Below are 20663 nucleotides of genomic sequence, written 5' to 3' on the forward strand. Positions count from 1 at the left end.
TACATGTGTGGGAGCTGTTTGCTTGATGGGATGAGCAGCCTTTTTTCTTCCATGCTTTCTTATATTCCAATTTATTGGTGGGATATTATGGCTGACAGTAATAGATGAAGAGACACCTTCAATTGGATAAATTGAAAAGAAGATGCACTGCACTGTGGGATTTGAAAAAAACTGCAAACTGTCTCCTGAGGGAAATTTCATATCTCGTATATATTGTAAAGAAACTTATTTTTCAGTACCAAGTGATGTGATGATACAAATTTTAATTGAACCACAGTACTTATTTATATGGATCTGGCTTACAAATATATCCCAGATGTCGGCACTTAAAATGTTTGGTCAAAACAGGAGTGATTGAGAATGGAGACCGAATGTGGGAATTTAAGCTTATCTGCAGCCAAGTCAAATCCTGTTAAATACTAACTGCTTTGCCAAGATACCCTCCACTTGAATTAGGATTTCTATAAACATGCAGATAAAAATAGCCAGTTTGTAGCACAGCTCGGCAAATCATCCCCTCAGCAATTCAGTGTAAGTAAAACACAACAGAAAAAAACAAGTACTTAAAATGCATTTATTTTGAGGTGAAATCTGGCAGCATATTTCTTATATTTAGTGTGGTGAATCAGGAAATATTCTGTACTTTTACCTCACGATTATGAATAAGAAGTTTCATATCAAGATGAACAAAGCCCCCACCCCAATGGCTCAGTAAGCTTATCCAGCAAGCCACTGAGCCAAACAATCCAGCAAGTTTCGAAATTTGATCTCGTCATGTGCTGAGTCAGCTGACTTCAGCCAGGGGCAGCGTAGAAGAGCCGAGGGCCCAGGGGCAGCACGGGCCAGCCCACACTGCGATATGTGTGTGCACTAGGTCCGTGCAGCAGAGCAGGTCTCCCGTCGTCCTGGTTCAACCCTTGCCACTGGATAAAGGCCTGTCAAGCCCGTGTGGTGGCTGATGTGCAATGGTCGCCACTTGTTAAAAAAATCCACGCACAGGCATCTTCCACCCCCTCAATTGGAGTTCAGGACCGGAACATCAGGTCCTTCATCTGTGAACTCATGTGGAAGCAAGCCATCCTCGTTCGAGGGACCGTCTATGATGATGATGATGAAGATTAGGGCAGGGGAAAATTGGACAGGGTTCCTGCTGCTAATTTTTACCATGCAACCTGTGTGTGCTACTGATGTTGGATCAGGTCCAATGTGGTCGAGCAGCCTGCTAGAACCCGGCTTGTGCATGACGAGTAATCACTTGAGTGAGGTCGCCAACAAGAAGACTTGTTTCCACAGACAGGCTTCCAAAGAAGAGAGGTAAGGGGGAAGTAGCAAAAATTGGCATGGCAATGATTTATTTAGAACACAGACCATGTGTCTGTTTGTTTTGAGTCGACTCGTGCAGTTCGCCAGATTCCTCTGGGATGGTTTATAAATATACACAAAATCATTTCTGCCAAGTAACCTGATTCAAATTCTGTGGAGATTTTCAAAGCTGCTAAGAGGATAGTCAATGCTATTTAGATCCTCACACTGATGGAATTTGCATTTTACAAAGGGAAGCAATATTATTTTATTTTTGCAAGGCATGCACCTTTTTAAATTATGTTCCCCTCGTTCCTTCTTAGTCTCCATCCACCTACCTAATGGAGCAGGCGGGTAATCACAAGCACTACCATACATCCCATAATTTACTGGTGTGCCAGCATGCTCCACCGTGTAATGCTATCAGGAATCTTTTGATAGTACTTACAGTATTTTAAGACGTCAAAGTTGATTTAGAAATAGTTACATTTGTAGGCCAGAATAAGTTGCCTAATTGGATTACTCTTTGATGTCACTGGTATGGAAAATAGATTTTGCCCGCAACACTCTCTCCATCCCTCATTTTACTGCTTTTCAAACCTCGATGATCTCCACAATGTAGCAGGTTGGCTCATTTGGTTGCACCCTCGCCTCAGAGTCAGAAGGTTAAGTACCGGACAAGGATTTGAGTTGTATCCTGATACTCTAGTGTAGTCCTGAGGGAGTGCTGCACAGTTGGAGTTGCTTCCATTCAGATATGATTTTCAACAGAGATCTATCTGCCTGTTCCATTACTTCAGGTGGTTACTTCACATTGCTATAACTGCCTTAAGTTCGCATGACAAGATTTGCAGGCAGTTCTCCAACATTCTACCCTTCGCCAATGCCACCAGAAAACAGATTAACTGGTCACCCATTGCATTGAAGTTTATGGAACTTTGCTGGCTCAGAAGGGTGCTGTGTTTGCCTATGTAACAGTTGCTGCACTATAAAAAGTAATTAGTTGTGTGAAGTGCTTTGAGATATTCCAACTTGATAAGGCTGTCTTTAAATGCAAGCATTACATTGCAACGAGTATCGCAGATCTGTTTAACAGTTAGCCAATGAAAAATATACTGTAAACTAGCACATACCATGGAACAAATATTAGTCCATTGAAAGGGCTGCATCATGAAGGTGTTATAAGCAGGGAGATGAATGAGGTCAGGATCGAAAGCTATTCATTTTGATCATATTTTTTAATAAAACATTTTGTGAAAGTTCACACTACAGCAGTTGCAGGTCTGGTATGGAACTAAATTGTTTTAATACATGACGCTGGGTTGCATCAGCAAAAAGTTCTGACCAGACTGTACTCAGCTGTTTGAGAAACAGAGCCGAGTAGATGAAAAGAAAAAAGAAAGACTTGGATTTATATAGCACCTTTCACGACCACCAGATGTCTCATAGCGCTTTAGAGCCAATGAAGTACTTTTGGAGTGTAGTCACTGTTGTAATGTGGGAAATGCGGCAGCCAATTTGCGCACAAGCAAATTCCCACAAACAGTGATAATGATCAGATAATCAGTTTTTGGTATGTTGATTGAGCAATAAATATTGGTCAGGCCACTGGGGATAACTCCCCTGCTCTTCTTCGAAATACTGCCAAGGGATCTTTTACATCCACCTGATAAAGCAGATGGGGCTGTAATAGAGCTCCACCTAGTGGACTACTGCTCCACCTAGTGGACGACTGTGGCAATGCTGATGTATAATAATAAAAGGGTCAGGTGACCAGATCACCTGAAAAGTTTTCAGTAGAGCTATCTTGCAGTCTGTGTGTTTATGATGTTCTAAAGAAGATATCACATTGGCGACGTAGGATAGGATTTCTGGATACCCTGGCTGAAATTTTTGCTGGTAAATGATCCAGCCACCCAGAAGAGCAACTTTGAGAAGTTCTTTCTTTTGCAACACAGCTAAAAATCCAAGGTAAATTACAAGCACACTTAGTTGAACAGCCAGGGTCCAGATGGCCATGCCTATGGGAATAATATTGCGCTTGGGTGAGTTCCATCGTGACTGAGACACCTTCGGAGCATATGTGGAGCGGCTAGACATGTTTTACACTGCAAATAGTATCATCGAAGTCCCCGGTGATGAAAACCGTAATCGGGTGGTATTAGAAAGAAAAGTTAGGAAGAATAGTGAAGATATGTGGTCCTCGCACATATTTGATCAAGATGTTTGATCATGGAATGGTTAGGTTTGTTCACATTGATCATATTTTACCTACTGATGTGGAAGGAGTTGAAAATTGGAATGATTTGATTATTTCTGATGAGTCAGATAGTTACAAGTAGAGTGCCAGTAGCAAATTCGACATCAGATGTACGAGAAACAAGTCCAAGAGAAAGTCAGAATTTAAGTCGGAGTCCGAGTCAGGCAGACAAACAGTCTGAAGTTGTAGAGAGTCAAATGTAGATCAAGCGTTGCCCTTGGACGAAAACTCTCCTCAGGCTCAGGGTAGAATGAGTCTAAGTTCGACACCAAGTTTTAAAGGTTCTGTTCAAGAGCGAAGGTATCCTCTTTGAAACGACAAACAAGTGGTTAAGTTTGATTTGTAAATATGGCAAAATAAGTCCGTATCTTTTGTTGTGTATAATCATGCAAGTCATGTATAATAATTATTTTGTTATAATTACTTCTTCATTAAGAAGGGAGAAGTGTTATATAGCTCCACCTAATGGACTACTGTGGTAATGCAACTGCTGATGTATTATAATAATAATAAAAAAAGGTAGTGTCAGCCAGGTCACCTGACAAGTTTTTGGTAGAGCCATCTTGCAGTCTGTGTGTTTATGATGTCGTAAAGAATATATCACAGGGGCCACGGTTTAACATCTCATCCGAAAGACGGCACCTTCAACAATGCAGCTCTCCCTCAGTACTGTTAGCCTAGATTTTTGTGCTCAAGTCCCTGGAGTGGGACTTGAACCCACAACCTTCTGATTCAGAATTGAGAGTGTTACCCACAGAGCCACAGCTGTACACAGATGAGGAGATGATGCTTCTTTGAGAATAGGAAAACCCTTTTAGATTTCCAGTTGCGGTTCTGTCCAGAACTTTCTGACCTGTGCCTCATCAAATTGCACAAACCAAGCAACACCGAGGTGTTCATAAGCAGGTTGTGAGGAGACACCTGGGGTAGGTAACGACCTTGATTCCAAGGGGGGGAATAATGTTTTTCTTTTCCTGTTTCTATCGGGTATGATTCAATAACGGACAGGTGTGAGTAAAGTACTGCTAAAAAAAGGGTTGGACCGTTTACATATTTTTGGCTATTCTGAGGCTGAACTCTAGGATATAGTCGATGTATTCACCTAGGCATATGTAAGCATGGGCCTTACGCTTAACATCAGTAAGACAAAGGCCCTCCACCAGCCTGTCGTCGCCGCACAGCACTGCCCCCCAGTCATCAAGATTCACGGCGCGGCCCACAACAACGTGGACCACTTCCCATACCTCGGGAACCTCTTGTCAACAAAGGTAGACATTGATGCAAAGATTCGACATCGCTTCCAGTGCGTCAGTGCAGCCTTCGGCCGCCTGAGGAAAAACGTATTCGAGGACCAGGCCCTCAAACCTACCACCAAGCTCATGGTCTACAGGACTGTAGTAATACCCGCCCTCCTGTATGGATCAGAGACATGGATATATCACCACCGATATCTCCGCAAGATCCTGCAAATCCCCTGGGAGGACAGACGCACCAACATCAGTGTCCTCATCCAGGCTACCATCCCCAGTATTGAAGCACTGACCACACTCGATCAGCTTCGCTGGGCTGGCCACTTAGTTCGCATGCCAAACAAGAGACTCCCTGAGCAATTGCTCTACGCACAGCTCCTTCATGGCAAACAAGCCAAAGGTGGGCAGCGGAAACGTTACAAGGACACCCTCAAAGCCTCCCTGGTGAAGTGCGACATCACCACTCACACCTGGGAGTCCCTGGCCAAAGACCGCCCTAGGTGGAGAAAGTGCATCTGGGAGAGCGTTGAGCACTTCGAATCTCAACCCTGCGAGCGTGAAGAGGTCAGGCGCAGGCAACGGAAGGAGCGTGCGGCAAACCAGTCTCACCCCCCTCCCCCCTTCCTCCGACGAATATTTGTCCCACTTGTGACAGGGTCTGTGGCTCTCGTATTGGTCTGTTCAGCCACCAAAGATCTCATTTTAGGAGTGGAAGCAAGTCTTCCTCAATTCCAAGAGACTGCCTATGATGATGATGATGAACCTACACAGCAAGTGGCTCAAAGTTAGTTAACAGGTTTTAATTATTTTTCATAAGCAATGTTATAATTATATTTAAAAGGGGCACTGTCATTGTACAAAGAAAAAGGTGTCAAACACTCCAACACAACACATTGCAATCCTGGTGACGACACATCAATAATAACTGATATCTTCTTTACGACATCACAAACACACATCTACAAGATGGCCCTTGTCACCTGATACTTTTATTGTATTTGCAGCAGCAGTTGCATTACCACAGTAGGTGGGGCTCTGTATTACAAAAACATCTGCCTGTCCATCTGTCATTTCTCCCTGGCAACAAAGACAATTGAGGTTGTTTTTTTGTCTGCAACACCTGCTAGGAGCGCCACGAGGAAAATCAGGCCGGGAGCATCACTGACCTGGAATGCAACCTGGATGATTTTCCTTCCATTTAAATGAATAAGGAGAGTCGTGTGGGCTCCATTACACAATCTCCCTCAGCCAATTGCCCTCTCTGCCATCCTCCCAGGAGGTAAAGATGCAGATCTAATTGAGATTCACTTCTGTCCCTATTCAGTTTTTGTTGCCTCCTATGTTGTTTTTCAGGATGGTGAGATGCTTTAAGCCATCCAGGTTTGCCATGAGCACCATCAGTCTGGTCTTGGTTAAATGGATACGTATTTAATAGGGATCTGCCAGATTATATTTTCTTTCTGCAAGATTTCTCTCTCATCAGTTACAGTTGAATATTAATCTTAATAAAGGAGTTGGAGTCGCTTGTTCACCATAAAATTATTTGTGTAGAATATCCATTAACTAAATGGCTTTGACTTCATTTAAATTCATTTCTGTTTCCTCTTCAAATGGAACACTGCCAGTGAGCAAAGAAAGCCCAATGCTCTTGGAATGTCTTTATTATTTTTTTTAAAATTAAATCATGCCAGTAATTTTCTTTCCCAATGGATTTTTTATCGTCTTTCTTTTTTTCATCTGATTTTTTTTTCCTCTGTCTTTCTGCAGCGTATTTGCTCAGCTGTGGATTTCCACAGAAACCCTCTTCTGGCGATGTGTCTGTCACCAGCCTCCATCCTGGTGGAGTGGCCCATTTCTACTGCAACTCCGGGTACCGGCTGCAAGGGTCATCTTCTGTCACCTGCGTCAATGGCAGCAGACCTCACTGGAGTGACCAGGAACCACAGTGCATTGGTAAGGATTATCATAGAATCCTAGAAACTTTCAGCGCGGAAGGACGCCATTTCGGCCCATCATGTCCGCGCCGGCCGACAAAGAGCTATCCAGCCTAATCCCACTTTCCAGCTCTTGGTCCGTTGTACGTCACAGCACTTCGAGTGCACATCCAAGTACTTTTTAAATGTGGTGAGGGTTTCTGCTTCTACCACCCTTTCAGGCAGTGAGTTCCAGACCCCCACCACCCTCTGGGTGAAAAGATTTCCCCTCAAATCCCCTCTAAACCTCCTACAATGACTTTAAATCTATGCCCTCTGCTAAAGGAAATAGGTCTTTCCTATCCACTATCTAGGCCCCTCATAATTTTGTACTCCTCAATAAGGTCTCCCCTCAGCCTCTGTTCCAAAGAAAACAAACCCAGCCTCTCCAATATTTCCTCATAGCTAAAATTCTCCAGGCAACATTCTCATAATCTCCTCTGTACCCTCTCTAGTGCAATTACATCTTTCCTGTACCAGATAGAGCATGTAGTACTCCAGCTGTTGCATGGTTCACCTTTGGCAAGCGAATAAGTTGAAAATGCTGTTTAAAAGCAGCATGGGTTGTATGTTGGCTTTGCACCTTCCGAGTGGATAGAAACATAGAAACATAGAAAATAGATGCAGGAGTAGGCCATTCGGCCCTTCTAGCCTGCACCGCCATTCAATGAGTTCATGGCTGAACATGAAACTTCAGTACCCCATTCCTGCATTCTCGCCATACCCTTTGATCCCCCTAGTAGTAAGGACTTCATCTAACTCCTTTTTGAATATACTTAGTGAATTGGCCTCAACAACTTTCTGTGGTAGAGAATTCCACAGGTTCACCACTCTCTGGATGAAGAAATTTCTCCTCATCTCGGTCCTAAATGGCTTACCCCTTATCCTTAGACTGTGACCCCTGGTTCTGGACTTCCCCAACATTGGGAACATTCTTCCTGCATCTAACCTGTCTAACCCCGTCAGAATTTTAAACGTTTCTATGAGGTCCCCTCTCATTCTTCTGAACTCCAGTGAACACAAGCCCAGTTGATCCAGTCTGTCTTGATAGGTCAGTTCCGCCATCCCGGGAATCAGTCTGGTGAACCTTCGCTGCACTCCCTCAATAGCAAGAATGTCCTTCCTCAGGTTAGGAGACCAAAACTGTACACAATACTCCAGGTGTGGCCTCACCAAGGCCCTGTACAACTGGAGCAACATCTCCCTGCCCCTGTACTCAAATCTCCCCGCTATGAAGGCCAACATGCCATTTGCTTTCTTAACCGCCTGCTGTACCTGCATGCCAACCTTCAATGATTGATGTACCATGACACCCAGGTCTCGTTGCACCTCCCCTTTTCCTAATCTGTCACCATTCAGATAATAGTCTGTCTCTCTGTTTTTACCACCAAAGTGGATAACCTCACATTTATCCACATTATACTTCATCTGCCATGCATTTGCCCACTCACCTAACCTATCCAAGTCGCTCTGCAGCCTCATAGCATCCTCCTCGCAGCTCACACTGCCACCCAACTTAGTGTCATCCGCAAATTTGGAGATACTACATTTAATCCCCTCGTCTAAATCATTAATGTACAGTGTAAACAGCTGGAGCCCCAGCACAGAACCTTGCGGTACCCCACTAGTCACTGCCTGCCATTCTGAAAAGTCCCCATTTACTCCTACTCTTTGTTTCCTGTCTGACAACCAGTTCTCAATCCATGTCAGCACACTACCCCCAATCCCATGTGCTTTAACTTTGCACATTAATCTCTTGTGTGGGACCTTGTCGAAAGCCTTCTGAAAGTCCAAATATACTACATCAACTGGTTCTCCCTTGTCCACTCTACTGGAAACATCCTCAAAAAATTCCAGAAGATTTATCAAGCATGGAAAATGACTGTCAATGCATCCACTATTTCCAAGGCCACCTCCTTAAGTACTCTGGGATGCAGTCCATCAGGCCCTGGGGATTTATCGGCCTTCAATCCCATCAATTTCTCCAACACAATTTCCCGATTAATAAGGATTTCCCTCAGTTCCTCCTCCTTACTAGACCCTCCGACCCCTTTTATATCTGGAAGGTTGTTTGTGTCCTCCTTAGTGAATACCGAACCAAAGTACTTGTTCAGTTGGTCCGCCATTTCTTTGTTCCCCGTTATGACTTCCCCTGATTCTGACTGCAGGGGACCTACGTATGTCTTTACTAACCTTTTTCTCTTTACATATCTATAGAAACTTTTGCAATCCGTCTTAATGTTCCCTGCAAGCTTCCTCTCGTACTCCATTTACCCTGCCCTAATCAAACCCTTTGTCCTCCTCTGCTGAGTTCTAAATTTCTCCCAGTCCCCGGGTTCGCTGCTATTTCTGGCCAATTTGTATGCCACTTCCTTGGCTTTAATACTATCCCTGATTTCCCTTGATAGCCACGGTTGAGCCACCTTCCCTTTTTTATTTTTACGCCAGACAGGAATGTACAATTGTTGTAGTTCATCCATGCGGTCTCTAAATGTCTGCCATTGCCCATCCACAGTCAACCCCTTAAGTATCATTCGCCAATCTATCCCAGCCAATTCACGCCTCATACCTTCAAAGTTAGCCTTCTTTAAGTTCTGGACCATGGTCTCTGAATTAACTGTTTCATTCTCCATCCTAATGCAGAATTCCACCATATTATGGTCACTCTTCCCCAAGGGGCCTCGCACAACGAGATTGCTAATTAATCCTCTCTCATTACACAACACCCAGTCTAAGATGGCCTCCCTCCTAGTTGGTTCCTCGACATATTGGTCTAAAAAACCATCCCTTATGCACTCCAGGAAATCCTCCTCCACCGTATTGCTTCCAGTTTGGTTAACCCAATCTATGTGCATATTAAAGTCACCCATTATAACTGCTGCACCTTTATTGCATGCACTCCTAATTTCATGTTTGATGCCCTCCCCAACATCACTACTACTGTTTGGAGGTCTGTACACAACTCCCACTAACGTTTTTTGCCCTTTGGTGTTCTGCAGCTCTACCCATATAGACTCCACATCATCCAAGCTAATGTCCTTCCTAACTATTGCATTAATCTCCTCCTTAACCAGCAATGCTACCCCACCTCCTTTTCCTTTTATTCTATCTTTCCTGAATGTTGAATACCCCTGGATGTTGAGTTCCCAGCCCTGATCATCCTGGAGCCACGTCTCCGTAATCCCAATCACATCATAAGGCTTTGCAGTGCTCTCCGCCTCTCTATCTCTAGCGTTCTCCTCCTTTAAGACTCTCCTTAAAACCTATCTCTTTGACCAGGCTTTTGGTCATCTGTCCTAATATCTCTTTATGTAACGTGGTGTCAAATTTTGTTTGATAACGCTCCTGCGAAGTGACTTTGGACGTTTTACCACGTTAAAGGTGCTATATAAATGCAAGTTGTTGTTGCACATCTCACCATCGCTCAACTTTGGGAGCAAAATAAGGGAACACCGAATCCCATCGTGTTCAAAGGGTGTAGGTGTCTGACAATTAACTGGAGGAAAATGAGGCATATTGTCATGGACTTTTAAATACATAATGTTCGAAATTAATTATGTATGACGCTTTCTTTGCCTTTGTAAACTGTTCTGTTCAATCATGGTTGCAGTTTAACATAGTGTTTGATTCTTCATTTTAACTGGTTCCATGCCTTTGGCAATCTCGTATTTTCTTGTTAATGTGTCCAATCTATTTTCTTGTAATTTGTTTCCTCCTCATTGTTCTCCATATTTTGATTGATTTCAGTTTTTTACTAATTCCATCCTGTAGGAGTGTTTATTTTTGTTGTGAAACAGTAATCTCCTGCTGCATTACTGTTGCTAAGAGCCAAAGGCTTCCTCGGTGCCATCGCTCCTGATTGTGGATCAATGAAAGCTTTATTTCCTCCACAATCTTTATTGCGAAGATTCCAAAAAAGGGTTCCTGCAGTGAGTGCGAAGTCCGTGCTGTCATCTCTGGGATATGTGTGTAAATCCAGCCCGGACTAATCTGTCAATTGTCAGAATTCTCTACCCTGATCAATATAACTGCAGGCCCACAGCGCAACAACCCACAGTTTGACATAAATGAGCAATATCGCCCAGGGAGGCTTTAATCATGGCTGAAAGTGGAATCATTCACACTGGTACAGTAGAAGGTGCTCTTCTGAAGTTTGAATTAAGATGTATTATTGAGCCAGAGTAGTGAGAGATTGGCAGTGCATCAGACTGAGCTATTTCTGGCGCAAGAGTATTTCATGGTGTCACTGAGGACAAAATAGGAAGAAAAATCCACTGAACATCAATGAAAATAAATTGAATTAACTTTATATATATATATATATATATATACAGGCAACTTGCGATTATCCGCACACGGATCCAACGGGAAACCATTGTAACGGAATTTAAAATTTCGGCCTGGGAAGGCATCGGGCCGGTGCGTTCGGAGTCCTTTCGGCCGGGGAAGGCATTGGGTTTTAACTTTCTAATGTTAATCGCTCTAACGGAGAAATAGTTTACCCGGCATAGCCCAATCCCCGAGGGACCCGGATAATCGAGAGTTACCTGTATAATGTATATATAAAAACCTAATTATATATACAATGCTAAGCATAGATAGATCTTCTGAAACTAATACTAACGTAATACAGTTTGAACATAATCACTAGTGGTAATATAATACACTAACTGGCAACAATTTCTGATTATTATTTCCATATATTGCTATAAGCTGCACAGAAGTTAGATGAGATGGCATTAATATTCTGTCAAAATACAATAAGCTGGATTTGATTTTTCTGTACTGTCTGTAGAATTCATATGGGTTCTACACTTTTTATCTTGTCTAAAACCAAAGCGAACAGACATTATGCTCTTAATCGGTTCTATATCATCAGGCGCAGCAGAGTCCTATTATTGCTGATTCTATTTAATTCAGGCTTGTCGAGTCCCTTTTCCCTAGTCCCGATGAGCAGAATAACTCAGCGGCATAGTGGGATACAGCAAGTGGTGAGCGTTTCGATCAGTTGAAATTAAAATTCAGATTTCCCTTCAGAGGTCCCTTGGTTCATCCCCACCTTCATAATCCGTCACCTTGATGAGCACACAATCTCGTCCAATCAGTTTTTTACATATAAAGAAGCAACACTCTAAAAATAACGTTTCGTGTTTTACTTCGAAGTTTAAGATGAGTTAATGTAAACAGAGATACTCACCGATATTTAAAGTGATAAAGCTACTGTGAATCATAGATGAAGCGTAATTTTGATATCATTACCCTCAACTAGTTTCAAAACAAGTTTGAGCTGAAAATTTCTTCAGGTTTTGTGAGCACAGCTGACTTTTCAGAATAAAATTTGTGGCGCTTCTCTGAAATGAACTATCTCTCCCGCTGTGCGCACCCACCCCCACGGCTTGGCGGGTTTATCTGGAGAGTAACTGAGCCAGAGCAGGAAGAGCCCAGATTCAATCCACGGCCCTTGCAGAGTCAGCTCACCTCCGTTGTGGTGGCATTAGGGGCACGGCGTTTTGCCTCAGTATCCCTGGGTCAGGTACAGAAATGTCAACTAGGATTCACACACCTGATCGCCCTCCGGTGAACCTGATGGAAAATGCACCCGGCTCCGTTGTGATGCTCATTGCAGTCGAATAACTAACTGACATTTAAGGTATACTTTGAAGAGATAATTAGCCTGTTAAATTTGCAGAGTTGCTGCTTTGAAGCCACGGAAACAGGACTCAGGAATGCGCCACGGTATGGTCCTATTTGTGATATTCATGTTCAATACCTTTTTTTGTCACATTATTGAATGGCAAAAAAATTATTGCAACAGCTTTCCATTTCCATGTGTTGGCATCACTCTATGGTGAAACATAGAAACATAGAAAATAGATGCAGGAGTAGGCCTTTCGGCCCTTCGAGCCTGCACCACCATTCAATATGATGATGGCTGATCATGCAACTTCAGTATCCCATTCCTGCTTTCTCTCCATACCCCTTGATCCCTTTAGCCGTAAGGGCCACATCTAACTCCCTTTTGAATATATCTAACGAACTGGCATCAACAACATTCTGTGGTTGAGAATTCCACAGGTTCAAAATTCTCTGAGTGAAGAAGTTTCTCCTCATCTCGGTCCTAAATGGCTTACCCCTGGTTCTGGACTTCCCCAACATTGGGAACATTCTTCCTGTATCTAACCTTTCCAATCCCATCAGAATTTTATATGTTTCTTTGAAATCCCCTCTCATTCTTCTAAATTCCATTGAATATAAGCCGAGTCGATCCAGTCTTTCTTCATATGTCAGTCCTGCCATCCCGGGAATCAGTCTGGTGAACCTTCGCTGCACTCCCTCAATAGCAAGAATGTCCTTCCTCCGATTAGGAGACCAAAACTGTACACAATACTCCAGTTGTAGCCTCACCAAGGCCCTGTACAACTGCAGTAAGACCTCCCTGCTCCTATACTCAAATCCTCTCGCTATGATGATGCAAACTAAAGTTCCATTTACATTGCAGCAGCAACAAATCATACCTCTCGCCACGTGCATTCCCACACTAGTCAACCCATTGATGTTGCCCCTATTACTGACCGTTTTGTGCTGTGATTTGTATTCACTTGGAACAGGATTGAGACTTTGCAACCGAATTTCAATTTGTACAATTTTGTACACTTTGCAGTTATGCTGCATTCAGACTTGAGTCCCGAGAGCTTAAGGGCAGGAATGCTGGGGGGGCGGGGGAGGGGAGGGGGGGGGGGACACTAAATCCAAAGAATTATTCCAAAGTGATTTTAATTCACCAAAAGTTTTGATAGTTGAAAATATCTGCTTCTACGATCCAAGTGCATCTGCCCATTTATTAAAATGGTGTTGCATGTGTACAAGGGACAATTCGCTCATTCAAGTCCCCTCTTCACATGCATGATATTAACATCTAATGACTATGCACGAGAGACGAGTGATGGGAGAAGTCATTTGGGTCCCCCAGGATCCAGTCAAGTCAGGTGTCCAGGTGTCCGGAAAGGCATTGCAATGACCATTTTTGTCCACTGTGTGTCTTAATTTTATTTTAAATGGAATATCTGAATCTTAATTTTAATTCATTTAAATGCTCATGTCTTGCTATCTCTTTATATGCCTCCTAATCGCCCTATTCAAAATAACTTAAAAAGGGACTCTACACTTTAAACATTAAATGGAGATCAGTTCTCTTAAAATAATGTAGTATACATCTCTAATTTATTAAAAGCCTTGCATAAAATACCCACTTTCTTTAAGTGTCTCAGTTACTTCCTATAAGATAGCCCTGTCACAGTTCTCCTGTCACACTCTGAGCAACAGCACTGGAGATCTCGAATTTCACTATTTCTTGTGCAGCCTCTTACAATAATGGCCTGGGTTTTGCAGTCATAGTGAAGGAACGATGCTCGCCATTCATTGCAGCTCCCCACAGACTTTTTATTGGTTTCTGAGAGGCAATTTACTGTATTTGGAGATCCTTTTCAACACGGCGCTCTCTACCGGGGCCTGTGGGGGGTGCAAACAGGCCAAGCAAACACCTTGGACTGGATTTTATGCTTTTCTGCTTTCGGGGCGAAAACAGAGGCAGGACGGGAAAGTTAACGGCCGGGAATAGATTGTACTTTGGTAAGGAAGTTTCGGCATCTGAGCCCTGTGTCGGGGTGCGGCGCAAAGGGAGGTGTTGTACACTTTCCGTGGCGCAAAAATGGGAAACTCGCGAACTAAAGTGTGCGCTCTGAGAGAGGCCTGGGGGAGGGGTGGAAAAAAAACACAAAAACATTCCCAAAACATTGCCCACGCCGCTGCAGCACAAATTGCTAAAATAATTAAAAGAACAAACACTCGCACTTACCTTCGGAGTACTTAACCTTCCTCACTGCCGCCGGCATGGCTGGACGGCACGGATTTCCCAGGCGGTCATTGCGGTCACTTGAGGGTGAATGGATTGGGGAAAATTCTAAACTACTGCCGGTGTCGCAACCACAAGCGTTGCTCTCCCGGCGCAGCTCTTCCTGGTGGTGCTGCTGAGCACTGCCGCAAAACCCGACTGGAGGATCGTGACGGGGCGCAGGAGACCTCAGCGTCCGCCTTTCACATTGCTCCGGGCAAAACCCGGAGCGCAAAGGACCGGAAAATCCAGCCCAACATCTCTTCAGCCAATCAGATTGAAGAATCCTCACTGAGAAGCGCAGAGTCTAAACCGGGAAGTATAAATTAGAATATTTAATTCAATGTAAAATCATGTACAGAAAGCAAAATAAAGAGGGGGAAAGAAAGATGGGATTAAGAAAGTGAAATAAAAGAGAGAAAAAAAGGTAAAAAGTTTCATTTAAAAAAAATTCTCCAACAATAATTAAAATCTGAAGGAATGAGACTCCACACTTGTAAAAGTAAATTTTCAGGGCCTGAGAGGTTGTTTGGCAGTAATTAAAATTTATCACGCCATTAAAAATTCACTTACACCTGAATACACCAGCCCCTAACTTTTGCTGGTGTCTTTAGTGGATATCTATCACGCAAGGACTGCAACTTCACACCCTTCACGTATTTGAATGCCGAATCTCTCGGTGAGATATGGGTGCAGCAAAGCTTGTGAAGGAGGAGGGTGAATCAGACAGCGACTTCGAGCTATCCGCATTTAACTGCGGACGCCAGATGTTGCTGTCCAATTTACTCCACAATAACTGTGCCCCACCAATGGACGGCACTGATTTCCCAGGCGGTCATTGTGGACGCACCTCCGGGCAGACGGGTCGGGGAATTATCAAAACTGCTGCCGGTCTCACACCCAGAGGCGTTGTACACGCGGCGCAGCTCTCCCCTGCGGGGCTTTCTGCTGCAAAATCTTGACCATTGTGCTCATAAGTGCAGGTGATGAATTACAAAAAAAGTCAGCAATAGTCACTCGTATTGTTTTGTACACTGCTACACTCTTTGTTTCCATACACATGCCTCAGGAGAAACACGTGCGGACTTAGCCTGCTTTCTGGGAAGGTGTAACTCGAGAGTAATAAAACACCCCGAACACAACCGCTGTCAATTATTTTCTGTGCGGGCCCAGAAATATCCATAAATCCATACAGCTGTAAATAAGTTGCTGAGAGAACAACTCTGCAAGAAGCAACCTCTTCTTCTTAGGCAGTATCCGAAACTACAACTGCCCTTGCAGATTCACAGTGCTTTTGAGAATCCCTTATTTTGGGGGATCTGTGTGTAGAACTCTGGTGCACTAAATGGGGATGATTTTGCGATATTGTAAAACGGATGATAGAGAATCGGCAGTCTGTTTTACATCCCTCCTGATTTTTATTTTCCTTGAAGTCAGAATGGGCTGCTGATTTGCTACCGACCGTGTTACACCAACGCACAAAGTCAAAGATATCCCATTGTGTTTATCCTGCCAATACTTTCTTCTTCCTTAGCTCCTGGAGCTGCTGATTGCTCCGTGAGGAACTGGTTGCCTCCGTGAGGAACTGGTTGCCATCTATACCTCGCCTAAGTGCCCGTCGCATGTGAACCTTTGACGGTGAGCGCTGATAATCGGCTACAACAGGCATCACAGCTTGCTCCTCACGTCAGCCAATGTTTTCACCAGTGCACACTTCCACCGGGTAGCGATCAGGAGGCATTGTTTTCCTCCAAGCTTTCCCTCTCTAGCCCAGAGGTACAGATTCCTCTGCCTGCCTGCCTGCCTGCGATCAGGTAACTCACAGGCTGCAGTTCAGCGCTTCTATGTAAAACAATCAATGAAATATCCACACAGTGTAAAATGTAATGAATCATTGCTGCATTCCTGGTAAACAAAAAAGTCAATATCAGATTTTTACACTAGAACTGTGGTCAGCAATATTGGAAAATCAACTTGAAGGTTTTCGCAATAGATTCAATCAAATCTGAAAGCTTTCCTCCAGCTTTTGAATTTAATTAGTATTTTATTAATAAACGTCTATATATTTTGTTTTAAATGTCTTATCCAACCTCCACAGTGTGTATGTGAAAGGTTAATATTTGGACAGATCTGTTGCAGATATCCTGTGTTGAACTTTGAAGCTTGCAGTTTTCAACCCCCAGCAGTGAACTGATAATATCGAAACTGTCATGTATTCAACTATCATTGTAACCCATGTATAAGCTGACCTAAGTTGTACACCTTGAGAACATGGACCACAAGGGGCAAACTTGTGGGAGACACTCCTAACCTGGACTTTCCGGTATAAAAGGGAAAGCTCCACCCACCTTCACCACTTGAGGTCTTGGTACTAAAGGTAACTGGTCACAGAGTGACCTTCTCTCAAGTATGGACCTTGTGCGCATTTATACTGTATAGTAAGGATATATCATTGGTGACGAGAAACTGGGATTTAAACCATGCGAGCATGGCCACCAGCAACACAGAAGAGAGGTACTGTGTTGGTGATGATTGGGACGACTTTATTGAGAGACTACAGCAAAGTTTTATCATTAAGGAATGGTTGGGACAGGATTCAGCCGACAAACGCAGGGCTCATCTCCTGACGGTTTGTGGATCCAGAACGTACTCCCTGATGAAGGACCTTCTAGCACCAGAGAAGCTGGTGGACAAGACGTTCGAAGAGCTCAGTAAGTTGATCGGGGAACACCTTAAACCGGCGAGTAGCATGCACATGGCGAGACACCGGAACCAAGTGGAGGAGAGCCCAGTCACTGTGGGCAGTCCGGACAGGCCTGAGGCACCACAAACAGCAGACACTCAGGCCAGCGCCCAACAACCGGAGCCCCAATTCAGGCGCTCTACAAGGGAGTGTAAACCACCAGAGAGAGTTAACCTGTGATCCCAATAAGACTTTGGGGGTAGGTGATGTCATGTATTCAACTATCATTGTAACCCATGTACAAGCTGACCTAAGTTGTATACCTTGAGAACATTGACCACAAGGGGTGCACTTGTGGGAGACACTCCTAACCTGGACTTTCCGGTATAAAAGGGGAAGCTCCACCCACCTTCATCACTTGAGGTCTTGGTAATAAAGGTAACTGGTTACAGAGTGACCTTCTCTCAAGTATGGGCCTCGTGTGCATTTATACTGTATAGTAAGGGTATATCAGAAACCAGGCCGGGTGCTTCAGTCTGAGTGAGGTCAGATCGCCCTGGTTCAAAGCATTTGTCAATCTGGATGCATTTTTACAAGCCATTTTTTCTTTTCAATGGCAAAATGCTTCTGTGAGTTTAGAAAACAGGTCAATTTGCTTCTGGGCACAAATAGTGAAGTACTACAATTAAGCCAGTGAGCACATATGGAGTCGACTTACTTTGGAGAGGCTAAATGCTCTCAATCTGTTCAATCAAATGCTGCCCACAAAGCAGCACCAGCTGGGATCGTATAGGCCCAGTTTGTTCTGAGTGTTATGCGCTGCTTTTATATTGTGCAAGGACTGTATTCTGGGCAATGGCTCCCCTGTGAGGGTCTCACACTACAGGCTGAAACTCCAAGAACCTCGGTAAACATGGAGCCAACCAAATGCCAGCCTTTACAAAACCCAGCGCACCGTGGCTGCAGTGTGCACCATCTACAAGATGCACTGCAGCAACTCACCACGGCTTCTTCAGCAGCACCTCCCAAACCCGTGACCTCCGCCACCTAGAAGGACGAGGGCAGCAGGTGCATGGGAACACCATCACCTGCAAGTTCCCCTCCACATTACGCACCATCCTGACTTGGAAATATATCGGCCGTTCCTTCATCGTCGCTGGGTCAAAATCCTAGAGCTCCCTTCCTAACAGCACTGTGGGAGTAACCTTCACCACAAAGACTGCAGCAGTTCAAGAAGGTGGCTCACCACCACCTTCTCAAAGGCAATTAGGGACGTGCAATAAATGCCGGCATTGCCAGCGACGCCCACATCCCAGGAACAAATACATTTGAAAAATCTTTACTTTTGTGTTGTAGCTGGCTGAACGACACTTGGGCATCAAGGGCTCGTGCCCGTTCACAGGCCTTAACATAATGTAAAACCAGCTTTAAAGGGGCGTTAACATGGTTATGTTCAATGGTTAGAATCTGACTTGAGGAATATTTATTTTTCTCCCTTTTTCTGCTTTATTGAAAATACTGAAAAACATTTTCAATATCTGTACAAATCTGTAGAGTTACAAAATGTTTGTTGTTTTAGAGAGCCAAGATCAATACTTGTCAGAGGCATGAACACTGACCTTTATCTAACCGTAATATAACACCATGCTTCAATCAAAAAATACATTTATCGCTTTCAGTGCATGCATCAGATAATTGAGTGCCCCCGTTTCCGCTAGTATGAGTGTTGACAGAAAAAAAAACAAGCAGGCCTAGACTTAACCATGTTCAGGTTCTTGCCAAAGTCTCAGATTCAGACCAGTTTGAATTCAGTGGTATTCGTCCCTGTCTAAAATGGTGCCACACATGTATTCAGTATCGTACCAGAAAATCGTTGTCTGTATCCTCTTGTGGTGGAGGATGACATGAGTTCACTTCCCGGCAGATCTGTGGTGGACGCATGTCCCATGATCCCTAGTGCTCGAATGATGAGCACAAAAGGACAACAAAGATAATTAGATACAGGAAATGGCCATTGGGCCCAACAAACCTGTCCCTTTCTGATAGATGTCAATCCCATTTCGCTGACCTCCCAACGTAGCCCTCAGTCCATTCCATCTCCAAAAATGTATCTAATTATCCCTTAGATGCATTCAAACAGTTCAGTATGAGTAGTTATCTGACCCCCATTTCCTCAGTACTCAAGTGGGTCTTGAGTCACGGGTGTACAAACTGCAGCCTATGGGTTGCATTGAGACCCTTAAACTCTGGCAATCCAATCGTCAAAGTCCAGCAAACTCCGTCCTATTTCAGCACATATTTCTTATTTTGGTGTTTGTACTGTTTAACTGTTATGGGCCCGGAAGTTTGGAAAGGGCTGTATCTAGCACTGTTGCCTCATTGATGGATTAATCCCCAATCAGGAGATCAAGATCTGTTGGTATCAGCAACTTAAGATAAATGCAAATTAATAGGAACATGGATTCAAACTTTATGTGGCCCCCGAGGCTCCATGTATCCACCCAAACATCTCCCAAAGACAAAGACCTCAGATAATGCTGGTTTTGATCACCTCACGGATTCTACAGCCAACCTGCTGCCAGGCCTGTGTTGGTCTGTGCGCCCGTGGCCACTAGAGAATGTCTGCTGTGACCTCCTTCCCCAGAAAGTGCATGGCCTTCGTTCAGTGTTGTGCAGCGACATTAAGACTGAGACTGGGAGCCTTCTACATATGAATTCAATGGGAAAGCATCTTGCTCTCTGACACTGCGTTGGGCAACGGATTAAGGAAACATCCCAGTGCAGCAACTAGCTGTACAAAAGAAATAGGAACAGGAGCTGGAGTAGGCCATTCGGCCCCTTGAGCCTGCTCCGTAAAGCTGCCTAGTACATGGTGAATATGCTTTAAATCCGTCTTAAATATACTATGAAAGAAAATGTTATTTGGAAGTGTTTACAAATTGAGTTATCTCCTATATAATGAGGGCTTAAAATGTATTTTTCTTTATCATTTTACATAATTTTTCTCCCTGTACCTCACCACAGGGCACTACTGTAACCAATACTTTGTGCCAAAGCTAAGTATATGTTTCCGACTGATGCCTTGTGCAACTGTGACATATTTATTAAACCTCCAGCTGAGGTCCCTGCCTCAGTTGTTCTCTTAAACTAAATTCACAGCAGTTAATGGAGTGTTGAGCGACTGTGATCTCGTTTCAGTTGCAGACCATAGAGGCAAAAACTTGGACATTCTGTCACTGCCATTCAGGGAAGTTCCTGTTTTTTTGTAGGTGCAGGCTTCAGCCGAAGATTAAAGGGGTCACGT

At 43.9% G+C, this 20663-nt stretch overlaps 1 protein-coding gene across 1 annotated transcript in view; it reads left to right on the forward strand.

Annotated features, from left to right (window-relative positions):
* The window catches only part of sez6b (seizure related 6 homolog b), a 901253-nt gene that overhangs the window by 682255 nt on the left and 198335 nt on the right, over positions 1-20663 (forward strand). Inside the window, exon 6 of the mRNA XM_070858015.1 lies at positions 6580-6765. Within this exon, the coding sequence (XP_070714116.1) occupies positions 6580-6765 (186 nt within the window). The remainder of the gene's footprint in view (positions 1-6579; positions 6766-20663) is intronic.

Source organism: Pristiophorus japonicus, chromosome 16 (assembly GCF_044704955.1).
Source record: "Pristiophorus japonicus isolate sPriJap1 chromosome 16, sPriJap1.hap1, whole genome shotgun sequence".
Classification (NCBI taxonomy): domain Eukaryota; kingdom Metazoa; phylum Chordata; class Chondrichthyes; family Pristiophoridae; genus Pristiophorus; species Pristiophorus japonicus.